This window comes from Nicotiana tomentosiformis, chromosome 9 (genome assembly GCF_000390325.3).
Source record: "Nicotiana tomentosiformis chromosome 9, ASM39032v3, whole genome shotgun sequence".
NCBI lineage: Eukaryota > Viridiplantae > Streptophyta > Magnoliopsida > Solanales > Solanaceae > Nicotiana > Nicotiana tomentosiformis.
This window is the reverse complement of record NC_090820.1, coordinates 35,013,762-35,027,785: the sequence shown is the minus strand read 5'-3', so window position 1 is coordinate 35,027,785 and position 14,024 is coordinate 35,013,762. Positions and strand designations below refer to the sequence as shown.

General features: G+C 36.2%; 1 protein-coding gene across 4 annotated transcripts; it reads left to right on the top strand.

Moving 5' to 3' along the window:
* The first annotated feature begins 4,621 nt into the window (after window positions 1-4,621).
* On the top strand, window positions 4,622-10,179 carry LOC104095992 (F-box/kelch-repeat protein At3g06240-like). 4 transcript variants are annotated; one of them, XM_070186129.1, is made up of 4 exons: window positions 4,622-6,117; window positions 7,018-8,127; window positions 8,304-8,572; window positions 9,787-10,179. In XM_070186129.1, exon 1 carries the CDS (start codon window positions 4,981-4,983, stop codon window positions 6,085-6,087), a length of 1,107 nt encoding a protein of 368 aa, XP_070042230.1. In that variant the 5' UTR covers window positions 4,622-4,980; the 3' UTR covers window positions 6,088-6,117; window positions 7,018-8,127; window positions 8,304-8,572; window positions 9,787-10,179. The 4 variants fall into 4 exon arrangements, with proteins under 4 accessions (XP_070042230.1, XP_070042229.1, XP_070042228.1 ...); XM_070186128.1 differs by lacking the exon at window positions 8,304-8,572; XM_070186127.1 differs by having other exon boundaries at window positions 7,018-8,572.
* The last annotated feature ends 3,845 nt before the right edge of the window (window positions 10,180-14,024 follow it).

Here is a 14,024-nt window from a genome sequence, read left to right as displayed (position 1 = left end):
CAATATCCACAATATTATCAAATTATTTCTCACAATTTTCAGCCACCACAAACCATATATTTAGCCACAAAATAGTCCAACCAAAAAGACAACCATATCCCATGTTCTTTCAAGTGCTATCTTATGGTTTTTCACTCAAACAACACAACCAACACAAGATTAACCTTAGGCACAATTAAGAAGATGTTATACATACCTTAAACAGCAGCTACAACTCGAAACCATATCTCAACTTAGCTCAAATAGCCCCCAATCACACCACAACATCATAGAAGCATTCTCTTGTAGTCTTTAATACCTTTGATGATGATTTGAGTTGACTTCCCTTGAGTTTGGTTCTTGGGATCTTGAGATATGTTAGGGAGGGTTTTGGAGAGGTTTTGGACGAAATTTGGGAGATAAATGACCCGAAATGAGGCTGAAACATCTTTTAAAAGACGTAAGGTCGGTGGCCATCTCAAGTGGGTCCCAACCGAGCTGTTTGTGCAGTCTCGCAAAAATATGGATATCTCTTTACTCCAATATCGTATCGATAAATGGTTTAATGTGTTGGAAACTAGACTCTTAGATTTTCAATTTGGTATATAATATGTCCCAAAAGGACCCTATATAGCACACGAAATTTATTGTTCAAAATGCTTTGTTACAAGGCAAATCCTTAGTCGGTTTTTCCGCAACTTTAATCCGATTTTTCCCAAACTTTATATTTTCTATCCAAACATCATGTATAAGACATATTATGACTTTAAACTCATTTAAATCATGATTAATAAGTCTCATATTTATTACGTCACCTTGGGACGCACAGGGTGTAACAGGTATGAGAATGGAATTGGAGATATTTAGGGAGTTAGGGACATCGTTATGTAAGATAAGTTGTTTTAGCCACTGAATAGGGGAGTCATCACGTCCCTGGAGTTTAGCAATTTTGGGGAGCATTTGGAGGTCATCTCATATTTGTGTGTTGGCTGGACAATCTAGGAGGGTATATCTAATATTTTCAAGACTAGTAAAGCACCTAGCACAAACATCAGTGTTTAGTATGCCGAGGTGATGATAGTGGGCAGTGGTGGGTAGACGATGATGTCCGCATATCCAGAGAAAATGTTTTATTTTTGGAGGTAGTTGGAGTTTCCAGATGCACGTGAAGGAGTGTCTAGAGGAAAGTGGAAGTAAATGGTGGTAGAGTGATTTAGTGGTGAAGTTCCCATGCGGCGTGAGAGTCCAAACGTAGGAGTCTGAAGCGTAGGAGTCTGAGGAAGCTGTATAGGAAGGGATGTGTATAATAAGAATATTCTGAAGTAGTGGAGGTGGAAGTTCAAAGGGTAGGGATGTAAAATCCCATTGTCCACGGGAAAATAGTCAGAGACCATTTGAGTATGTGCATTACGGGACACGGTCCCAACTAAGTAGTTGCAAATGGGTGTATGGGATGGTAACCAAGTGTCCGTCTAAAATAAGAGTGCCTTACCCAGGATCCATCGTATTCCTTGTTGGCAAAGGTGCTAGCCAGCAATAAGGTTTGCCCAAATAAAGGAGCCACCGGTGGTTGCATCTCGTCTGCGGTAGAAGTATTTATGGATCAATGTGGCAGCCCACAGTGAAGTAGGTTGTTTAAGTAATCGCCAAGCTTGACTGGCGAGCAAAGTCTGATTTTTCAAGTGGAGTTTTTGAATGCCCAGGCCACCATGTTGCTTCGGGGTAGTGATTGTGCTCCATTATAAAAGATGAATTTTATTCTTTTGGGGAGTTGTCCCCCACAAAAAGTTACGCTGGTATATTTCTAGTTGATGAATGATATATTGAGGGATTTTAATATACTGCATTACGTGATTTGGTAAGCTATTAAGGGTGGAGTTAATAAGGGTGGTGCGACCCGCCATGCTAAGGAAGTTTATTTTCCAACCCCCAAGTTTTGTTTTAAAGTTATCAAGAAGAAATTGAAAATCTCGTTTTGAGGGTCGGGATGTGAAGATAGAAAAGCCAAGGTATTTTTCAAAGGAAGTCCCTTCTAAAATTGGGATAGAGGTAAGAATAAAAAATTTATCTTGAGGGGTGCAATTTTTAGAGAAGAAAATTTTTGATTTTTGAAAATTGATCTTTTAACCCGATGCTAGATTGAATTCGGTAAGAGTATAAATGATGGCATGACAACTAGTGGCTGAAGTAGTGGATGTGAGGATAATATCGTCCGCGAAAAACAAATGAGAGAGTGGTGGGCCATGACGAGATAAACAGATAGGGCACCATAGTTGATAATCCACTGCCATATCAATTTTTCTTGTAAGTAATTCCATACATAGTATAAATAGGTATGGGGATAAAGGATCTCCTTGGCAAATTCCACGTGAGGGAGTGAAAAAATGGGTGCAAGTACCATTAATAAGGATTAATAGGGAGGTAGTGGTGACACATGACATGATAAGTTTAATGAGTGGAGGAGGGAATTGAAAGTATTGTAGGGCTTGTCGAACAAAAGGCCATTCAATATGGTCGAATGCCTTTTCAAGGTCCAGTTTTAACAGCATGAAGCTTGTCTTACCCGATTTATGTTTGAAATGCGATAAAATTTCCTGAATTATGATAGCATTATCCGCTGCTCTGCGATTTTGTTGGAAGCTGGATTGAGTAGGGCTAGTGATATCCTCATGAGAGGTTTGATGCGTTGTACGTTGATTTCCGTTACGATCTTATAGATAGTAGAGCATAGTCCAATTGGTCAGAATTGGGAGAACATGTAGGCATGGCGCACTTTAGGGATTAGACAGAGATAGGTTTGGTTTATGTTGGCTGGAATTTCGTAGTCAGTAAAGATTTGTTTACAGAAAGCGGTCACTTTAAGGCCAACATCGGGCCAAAAATGTTGATAAAAGAAGAGGAATTTTTAGAAATGACTATTGTTTAGTGGCTATTAACTTCCTATAGCTACCATATACATAATTACTTTCCGTAACTACCTTTCAGTTATTATGGTAATGTATTCGGTGTATTCGAACTATTGTATTCATGAATACAGTAGTAAATATCGGCTAAAAAATAGGACAATCCAGCTGTTAGCCGTTGTATTCACATGTATTCATGAATACAACATAATAATAGGTCTCTTCAGTTGTTTAATAACGGAAAGCTGTTAATTTAACGGGATACACTACTAATATAACTCAACTAAAGTAATTATAACACACAACATTATCAATCCAATTAATGAGAAGATTTATCATACGCTAAACACCAAAAAAACAGAGCATTCTTCAGAGTTTCAGTCCCTTTTTTTTCTGATACAGTTCGAGTTTTTTTTTCCTAACATTGTTCGAGGTTCTACTCGGAATTGATACAAGTATCTACAGAAATACATTGAAATTCGATTTTCTGTATATGAATACATCATGTATTTATGTCGGATACAACATGTAATAGTAACCTATTGCCTACATATTTCATAATAAACCTAGTGTTTGTATTCTGTTGTATCTAACAGTTGTGTTCAATGTATTCAAGTTTATTTTTGTATTCACAATATTTTATTTATTCCTAATACATGGTATTGCTGCTTTATTGAGTATATTTCATTGGTTGTATTCATTGATTTTCTAATTGTATTGAGAGTATTTTATTGTATTTCATTGTATTGTTATTTTAAATACAGATGGATACAATTAGGTTGAAAATACAGATGAATACAGTTAGATTGAATGCATAACTAATTGATGAATAACATCAAAATGATATAACTAACAATTTATTTAAAAATATTATTGTATGAACTCAAATACATATAAATACATCTAAATACAACAGTCAAAAATCACTGTACAAAATAAAAATCAATGTATGCCTTATCGAATACATATAAACACATCCAAATACAAGAAGAGAAAACCACTGTACAAACTAAAAATCAATGTATGCGGACCCGAATACATATAAATACATCTACAATTAGGGTCATTACGTATTTTTATTCTCCTTTCGGTTTCAATGGTTGCTGATGAACCTGCAAATACAATTCCATTGTTATATGTGAATGGTTTAACCCATTTCCTCAAACCTAATCCTAATCTCATTAGCCGCCGCCACACTCTCCTCTGTCCTTTCCTCTTCCATGTCAACATTCAAAATCAATTCAGCTATGAACAGACCATGTTCGCTCCACTTTGGGAAAAAATACAACTCATATCAGAAACTTTGATCAAGACATTTTGAAACTCATGCTAACAGAGATGAAATCCAGCAAATCGAGATCTAGGGTTTGAGAACAATCTAGAGAGAGAACCTGCAAATAAAGGAGAATCATGGTTCAACAATGGAGAAGACAATGGAGCTGTGAGAGAGAAATCGTGTAGAGAGAAATAAGATACGGTGATTTTTGGGAGAGAATAAACTAAAAGAACGAGAGAGAAAAATATTAGACAGCGTATTTAATGTCTTAACAGTAGGAAGTGACCATAAATATATATTTTGTTATAAAAATTAAAAGGTAGTTATAGAAAATAATATTTTAAAATAGTTTTTATTTGTAATAAATAGGGTGTAAAGATTTGTTATAGAAGTCAAAATTTCCATAAAAGAAAGGGTGAAGGTCTTTAAAAGGTTTAAATGACTTAACCGCTGAGAGAATTTCTAAGTCAGTTACAGGGTTTAGAAGGTTGGACGTATCAGTGGATGAGATAAGGGAGGGGCACAACAGTGTGCCTGGTAATGGGGATTGGGTAGATTTCAGTGGTATAAAGAGTGGTAAAATAGGTGAGGATGGTGTTATGTGTTTGAGTGTCTTCGAAGCACCAATTACCAAAAGCACAATCAAGTCGAAAGAGAAAATTTTGCTGGAAAAGAAATTTGAATACACTTTTCCATCCATTAGCTTAAATTTTTTTTATTATCAATGATTTTCCAAAAGTTAAAAAACTACTCCACTAGAGTACAGATACAAGAAAATACCTTAAATTAGTTTCACTTTCTCCTCCAAATCCAAATTCAACCATGGCGATGAGCAAAGCTGAAACCCTACCTCAAGAAATCATAATTGACATACTCTCTCGGCTCCCTGCAAAATTCGTAGGTCAATACAAGTGCGTATCAAATCAGTGGCACAATTTTCTCTCAGACCCGCAATTCATCAAATTTCACCTCACAATCCATGCCCATAAAGAAGAAAAGAAACTCATTTATGTCTCTGCTTCAAACTCTCTTCATACTATCACTTTTAACCACAACCCCCAAAATGGAACAATTGATGCCATTTCAAGAAAACTTAATTTTCAGCAGCTCTCATATAACTGGGTAAGAGTTGTTGGCTCATGTAATGGCTTGGTTTTGGTATTGAATGATGAAATGATTAAGTATTTAATAAACCCCACAACCGTAAAGTACCATAGAATTCCAAACTTTCATTTGGCTATTCCCTTACCTGGTAGCTGTAGCGTGTATGGTCTAGGGTATGATTTTGCTACTGATGATTATAAGGTGGTTTCTCTTTCTCGATATCGAGGGCATATTGAAAGTACTTTTGTTGATGTCTACTCTCTGAGAATGGGTCTATGGAAGAGACTTCAGAGTTTACCTCATTATCATGCAGTTCGTATGCGTGCTTCTGGGGTTTTGGTAAATGAGGCTTTGCATTGGTTGGCTAGGAAAGCTCCTGATTATTCATATGTAATTGTTGCTTTTGATTTAAGTAATGAGAAATTCTTGGAGGTGCCAACACCTGCTACACTTGATAACAATAGTTTTGTGTTTAATAAGCTTTCGGCTCTTAGAGGGTGTCTTTGTATGTTATTTGATACGTTAGAAAACGAAGTTGATGTTTGGATGATGAGAGAGTATGGAGATGAGGAGTCTTGGACTAGATTTAGGATTGCTAGACTGGATTTAGAGTATGGTTCGGTACCATTTTGTTCAATCAGTGATGATGATGTTGTATTGAATGTGGATACGGAGAAGTTGACTATCTATAACATGAAAGAGGATCAATGGAGAGATATGAAGGTTGATGGAATAACTGCCAAGTTTGAAAGAATTGGAACTTTCATGGAGAGTCTTGTCTCTCCTATGTTTAGCAAGGGAACTGAAGGTTACCATCGTGCTTGATATAATATGCCGAGATGATGTTGTACTCAGGTATTAGATCAATACTTTCATGAGCCTTATTAATTTTTGGTGTATTTTGCATAATATTTTTCATTTAGTCCTCATTTGATTCAATAAAATGAACCCATAGAGTTTTATGAATGGTAATTCTTTTGTCCTCATAGAGTTGTGTGATTGGTAATTCTCTCGTCCTCATAGAGTTTTGTGATGGTTATACTTCAGCCTGAAGAAAACATACAGTGATTAATTGTATTACATGAAAAGGAAAAAAACTTGGATTTGTCTCTTGCATTCAGTATCACAAAATGCTGGTGCTTTATAAGGGAAAACAATAGTTACTTTTTGGGCATACGTTGTCTTGAAAAGAATAGTTTATGTAAATTTAAGCAATCTGACCGTAAGTCTTATCTAGCTGCTTTAAATACAGAAATAACATTTATGTTGCTACCTCATGATCGTGTACTTGTCAAGATCTATGACTTCAAAGACTAAAGGTCAATGTTGGCTAGTGTTATAGCTTAAGAAGCAGATACCTGCTGGTTAGTGTTTTTTTTTTGTTTCATGCTATAAGATAGACAAACCTTGAAGCTCTTTTGAACTCTTGATACAAAAATGTGTTGTCATTTTCTGCTTCATTTATTTGCTACAATAGGATGGTTTGTCGCTGATTGTCTTGTTTACCCTATAAATTATTCAAAAGCACTATTTTATTTGCATAGGAACACCGTGGTAGCAATTTTGATAGGTAACAGTTTCAGCAGTATTATAAGGCTACACCTTTAGCCAAATCCCTTGCTTTTAACAAATGTTGCTAGTTTACATATTTATTCTTCTGAAGTTGCTTTCATGTTACTACAGGGTGGCATATCCATTTTTGTTTCTGGTAATGCCGCATAATACCATTTGACGCTTGTTCTATGCCTTGCACAGGAGTTAATCTGGTTCTATGGAATAGAAAGTAGAACTGTGGACAAAGTCGCAGAGGCTTGGATCTCAATATATTCTAGTTCCAAGGATGTTACTCCAGCGGTTTCTTTTCCTCTTTGTCCAAGAAACCTCGAGTATATTCGATCCTTTCTTCTTGATTTTTATACTCTCTTTTCACCAGAATTAACCATGGTGGCCCAACATGCTAAATGCGAAGAGGCACAGGTTTGAAGATCCGGCTGAAATCGAGCTCAAGAACAAATCCTCATAGCAAAAGTGGAGAATGAAGTCTAGCAACTCCAGATCGGATGAGTGGGGTTTCAGGGAGTAAAACTAACGAAAGAACTCGTTTATCTGGTAGTGACTTGGTGCTAATCAATCAAGATCATAAGATGCATAAAGTTATCAGGGCTAAGTCTGTATCTGGTTTGGGTGCACTAGCATCATTAATTCATATGATGCTTGTTCCAGCTTTGTTTCACAAACAAAGTTCCGATATTTCCTTCTAGTTACTAAAGCCATGGAGAAAAAGTGCAACAGGACTGCTAATAGGAAGGTTGGTTGGTATGGAGTTTCTAAAGAAGAAATATGGTTTTGTCCAAGTTCTGTCATGGAGTTCAATTTTCTGCTCCTGATTACCTTCTTGATTGTCTCCAAACTTCTATTCAAGACTAAGGCATTTATTGATTTGCGAATTGGTTCTAGGAAGATTGGAAGTAGTAACTCCTTGTTCACAACAGTTTAAACCAAGTTCAGGGGATGTTTATTCTGGGGTTGACAACTTGATATCTCCAAGAAGTATATAGTTTGGAGTAGTCGCCTGAGTACACATATCTTCTCTGAAGTCGTAGTCAGTTTCAGAGCTTCGTCTCATTCAGAAGGGATTGATGAATTTCCAACTCTTTCAAAGAATTAAATTTACCAAGGATTTCCTTTGATGGTTTGTATCACTAGATTATCAAATATCTTGCCTCTCATGCTATCAAGTTGATAAGAAAATATCAGAATGATCATCAAAAGGGAAAGATCACCGTGCAAGAATTTGTTAGGCAAGTGAGGGAAGTAGCAGGAAACAGTTTGTTGATTGCAATCGTAAACTCTATCTGGTCTTAGGTAACAATCACCACCTCTTCATTGAAGCAATCATTAGACCTTGTCTTGCACTAAAAATCCCCTGTCACAGTACTTGCAATATTTCTTCCTCATAAGTCATGGTAGTGTCAAATTGTCAATTAACTAGCTCAATGTTATTAAAAGCTATTGCTTTGTTTCTTCATTGCATGAAGCAGAGCGAAGCAATGGTTATCCGACACAAATTTAGTGTTACAAGACGAGATTCAGGTTTCACCCCCTTGTATTTAATGAGTGATAATGATATTGTTTTGGATGTGAGTGGAGAAGAGAAGTTGTTTGTCTACAATAAGAAAGATAAACAGTGGAGAGATTTGAATGTTGATGGAATAATTACTAAGTTTGGAAGGACTAGAACTTTCATGGAGAGTCTTGTCTCTCCTATGTTTGGCCTTGATGCAATATTCTGAGATGATGTTGTACTCAGGTATTACATCAGATTTTCATGATATTTCATTCATTTTTAGTTTATATTTTTTATTATGTCCTCATATTTGCTTCAATAAAATAAACCCATAGGGCTCGTTTGGTATGAGGGATAAGGAATAATTAATCCCGGGACTAAATTTAAGAAGAGTATCCCATGTTTAGTTGGGAGAAAATTGCGGTATAATTAATCCCGGGATTAGTTATCCCGGGATTGTAGTGTTTTTTTATCTCCATGGAAAGATGGAATAACTAATCCCGGGATAACTAATCTTGGATAACTTTTTTCCAACCAAACGACCCATAGAGTTTTATGAAAGGTAATTCTTTTGTCCTCCTAGAATTGTGTAATTCTCTCATCCTCGTAGAGTTTGTGATGGCAATTCTTCAATCCTGAAGAAGATATATTGCATTACATGAAAAGGAAAAAACTTGGATTCGTCACTTGCATTAATTCAACATCATAAAATGCTAGTGCTTTAAGGGAAAAATAGTTACATTTTGGGCATACACTGTCTTGAAAAGAATAGTTTGCAGACCTTTTGACTCTTCTTTGACTCATGAGTTAACCTCGCAATGAACTAATGTAGTATTGTGGCCACTTCTGTGCATGCTGTTTTTAAGCAATCTGATGGTAGAAGTCTTATCTAGCTGCTCTATATACATAAATTACATTTACGTTACTCCCTGCTTGATTGTGTAATTGTCAGAATCTATGATTACAAAGAGTAAAGGTCAATGTTGGCTAGAACTATATCTTAAGAAGCAGATACCTGCTAGTTAATAATTTAGCATATTTTCTATCTTATACTAAGATAACTAAATCTCGAAGAAGCTCTTTTTAAAAACTCTTGATGCATAAATATGTCGTTATTTTCTGGTTCATTTATCGCCTATGATAGGATGGTTTATCACTGATTGTCTTGTTTTTCCTGTAAATTGTTCTCAAAAGCCACTCTATTTTATTTGCATAGCAAAACTGTGATTGCAACTTTGACAAATAACAGTTTCAGCAGTATTATGAAGGCTACACCTTTAGCCAAATCCGTTGCTTTTAATGAATGTTGCTGGCTTTCATATTTATTCTTCTGAAGTTGCTATCATGTTACAACATATAGTCTACAGACATGTTGAGGGTACAGGTTAGCACATGCATTTATCTGTTGAGTATAATGCCATATAATCCATTTAACACTTGTTCTATGCCTTGTGCAGGGAACTTGGACAATCTATGGAATTGATTGTTAGAGAACTTGGACAGAGCCATTGAGCCCTGGATCTCACTATATTTTAGTTCCAGGAGTGTTGCTCTTTAATTATGATGTTATAAAATGGATACTATTTTAGATCTTAAGAAGATCACTATCGTAGAAGGAGAGTTTTTGAAGTAGACTTGCATTTGTGATTTGTATACTGTGTAGTATACAATGAACAACAGTATAGCATCGTAAGGAGAAACCGGTTCCCGATGTAGTTGATTGTTGACATCTCAATTGAGTTTCTTAATATCAGATGATAGATGATCTCAGTAACTATGTATGCACATTTAGCAGGATATTTTACATCAAGTCTTCCCATTTTATGAAACCAAGGATATTATCCTTTGAATTGCTGTAAACAGATTTTTAGCTTTGCAATGTTTTAGCATGATTCAAAAGATTGCAAACTATTGAGTGAAAAGGTAAAGTTCTCTTGCAAAAGGCTCAAAGCAATACAAACAAAAAAAGAACGTGAAAACTCAAAAATGTGAACGTGTTATGAATACATCAAATTGTGCACAATTTCATGTACTCCTTTGCAAATAACTTGAAAGTAGTTTTCTGAAGAGGTTTACAATTTTACAAGCTTTCAGGAGAAATTTGCAATGGAGGAGTTTGCAATCAAGCAAGTAGCTTGTAAACAATTTCCCAAAGAGGCTTGCAATTAGCATTGCAGCAGCTTGCAAGCAACTTCTTTTTTCTCTTATTAGAGAGCTAAATCGATTCATTTTGTACATCAGTTTGAACACCCACAAGTGGCGTCTGGATGCAACACGAGAACTTCCAAGGGGGTCACCGATTATAGTATACTCTCGCCCAAGCACACTTAACTTTGGCATTGTGATGAGACAATTGTGCTTGCTTCTCTTATTTGTGTTTCTGGCTGGAAAAATGATACAAATTCCTTAAGCGAGACACCTATGCTTTCCACTTTTTAAATTCAAACACACTTTCTATTGCGTCTAGTTCTTCTTAGATTCAAGATCCAACTTTTCTGCATACGTCGCCAATGGAGAATGAAATCGAAATCAAGACAGCCATCACCGATGATAGCACGTTGGTTCTTGCAATGGCTTTGGTTTTGGTGGTGAATGACCAAGATTTTACTTGTAATGCAAGAAAATAACTTTTACCAACTTGCTAGTTTTACCATTGCATGGAAAAAAGGATATGATCCTATTACATGATAACAAGATTTTTATGCTTTCCTGCTATTGTATAACACAGATGACGAAATGAAGCGGGTATTACATACACTTCCATTGATATTACTCTTCAAAAATGGATTCTTGGAGTTGGCTTGAGGGTTCTTGATATGATGATGTTGGTAACTTTAGTTCAGAAGCAATACAACACAGCTCAAGAGCTTCAATGGCAGCTCAGGGATAATGCAGAAACTAAGCAACAAGCCTGAGAGAAATGAACAAAAATAGCATAATGTATTGATATTCTACTGTAAAGAGTACACTTTCTTATTTATACAATTGAAACTCACCTAACTGCTGCTATTGTAAGCTGCTAACATGCGCTGTCATTGCTAATTTTCTCATTATCCGCTTCCCTAAGAACTAAGCAGCATATAATTTTCTTACATGCACCCCTGGTCCCGAGACCAGTCCCCATATTTGTGCTACATTCTCCTGCAACTTGCATTCCAAAAGATAACTAGTATACCCCTTGAAAACTACCAAATAGGACTATAAACTTCTTTCTAAGCCAAGTGGATAGTTATTCTCTCATCAAAATAGACTGTAATTGAGGTGAATCAACTATGATATAGTTGGAAAAAGATTCTGAACTCACTAACATTACATAAATGAAACAGAATGCATGATAATACTTTCAGAACCTAGAGGTCAAAACTAAATAACATGCTATTTATGTGCAACTAACAAAGTGGAACAGAGCCCATCGGCGATGCTTCTATCACTTCCCCAAAGAAATGCAATAGGGCCTGAGTTCTATTAGCTCGATGAAACTGCCAATCAATCAATTACTTGCAACCTTAATCCAGAGTTCCAGACTAGCTGGAGTGCTATATGAACTCTCTGTATCCAGTCTGCTCTGTTTGCACGGTTTCACCCATTTCTCAAGTTCAATAAAACTATACAAGAACAAAAAGCAAAAGGCTAAAACTTAAAAAAGAAAAACATGGCATCTTGTTCTTAGAAGTGTACAAGATAGCTACTACACCAACACAAATCTTTTGAATAATACTATTCAAATCTAGGTGAATATTCTCATAGCAAGATTTCAAATACCATCCAGTAGGCTATTATAGATATCTAAGCTTCACATTTCCAACCGGGACATTGGGTTGGAATCATCCAAATGAATCTTAGTGATAGATACTTTTCAAACTGTGAAACCTCTAATAAATTTCTCAATAATTTGTAAAATACCTTTACTAACAGAGGAACCCTGCATGAAGTCCTCGTAAGTTGGCCATGTCAAGTTTGGCTGTCTGACTTTGCTATTGTTTGACAGGATATGCAGAGTGCATAAAAATTAGCAGCATAATTACTCCTCCAAGAAAAAGAAAAAATTAAGATTAGCAGCATATAAGACACTCATTAACAGTGCGCTAGATGGTATTCCAACAAATATGATGTCTCTCTATTTCCCATTCCTGTGAAGATCACTACACAACCTTGACAGACTGAGGTTACTGTGGGAAGAAAATGCTGATAGAAGGAAGCTACATCTGATTAAGTGATCAACAGTGATGAGACAGAAAATATATGCAGGACTTGGAGTTAGAAACTTTAGGCTCCATAACAAAAGCTTTTTTTGTTCAAATGGTTCTGGAGGTTCAACAATGGCAAACAATGTTATTAAAAAGCCATCTCTTCATTGCTTAAAGAGCTGAAACAATGCGAAGGGAGGCATTATCGCTTCATTGCAATGCAAAGTGATCCAAAAGAACATCGGCAGTCCTTTCAATCTCAACTGTAAGAGTTGTATCTATATTAGCATTGGTGCATATCAAAGTTGAAATTAGGTATTTAATTACCTTTTAATTTATATAGTCCTAAATTCATGTATGTTTGACAGTTCTAAATTTTTCATAAATTGCGATATTCGCTTCTCACTTTTCCCTTTTAAAAACACTGATGGCAAAGAGGAACTACGGCAAAGACTGCAGCACTGCTTTAATGCAACTAACTGTCATCTCCATTTCAGAAGAAACCTTCAAGATTGGGAACTAGAGAGTGCAAGCATGCTCATAACTAAGTTTGGACAGTATAGTGTTAACAAGGGACAGATCTGATTCTTTGGTATGGATGGCTAAGAAAAAAAGAATTTCCTCAGTCTAATCTTAGTAAACACGCAGTAGCATACCGACAAATGTCATTATTGTTACGCTGACCATCAGGTCGTGAGGCTTTCCCAAGGGATGTTTTCAATTTACATTCATGTCTCTTAGAAAGAGCGGCTAAACGATGGGACCAAACAGGCACATGTAGCTTGACCGCCTTACCCGTCACTGAAACACAAGCGGGAGACGTGTCGGCCTTTATTCCCACCAATGTGATCCCCGAACGATACACACTAACCCCCCTGAAATAAGGTAAAAGCTTTATTTCCAACCCTTTGTACGAGACTCTATTAGCTGATTAGCTATCTAAAGCAGTAGAGGAAGGAAGCAACAATGGCCCTGGAAGCTGATATGAAGAACTTATGTCCCAAAACACTGGCTATCTTTGGATGGCTAGCAATTAATGAAGCTTGACTTGATCTATTTGTCTACAGAACTTAAATTCTTGGTGTAAAAGGAAACCTGTACAGGAAATAGAAGATATATTGGAATTCATGAATTTCTTATGGACTTAGAGGGGATGGAATACATAACACTTTTGGTAACATGATAGGTACCAACTTGGTCCTATTGACATCAATGAATTTACTTTTCACCAATCAAAAAAATATCTCCAGTACTACCTTCACTCTTCGCAGAAACACATTTTTGGTTTAAAGCTCCAGCATGATAGAAACTTAATGTGGCAGTATTAATAATTAACCAAGAATGTTCATCGCAAGAACTATGCGCAGCAATAAGAATCCATCCTTCAGCGGCATCCAATACAAAATGAGAATAGCAAAGAATATAACCTCAACGAAGGAAGAATGCACCAAAGCAGATGCCTCCAAATCACAACGGCAACCAAAAATGAACAAGGAGAACATACAATA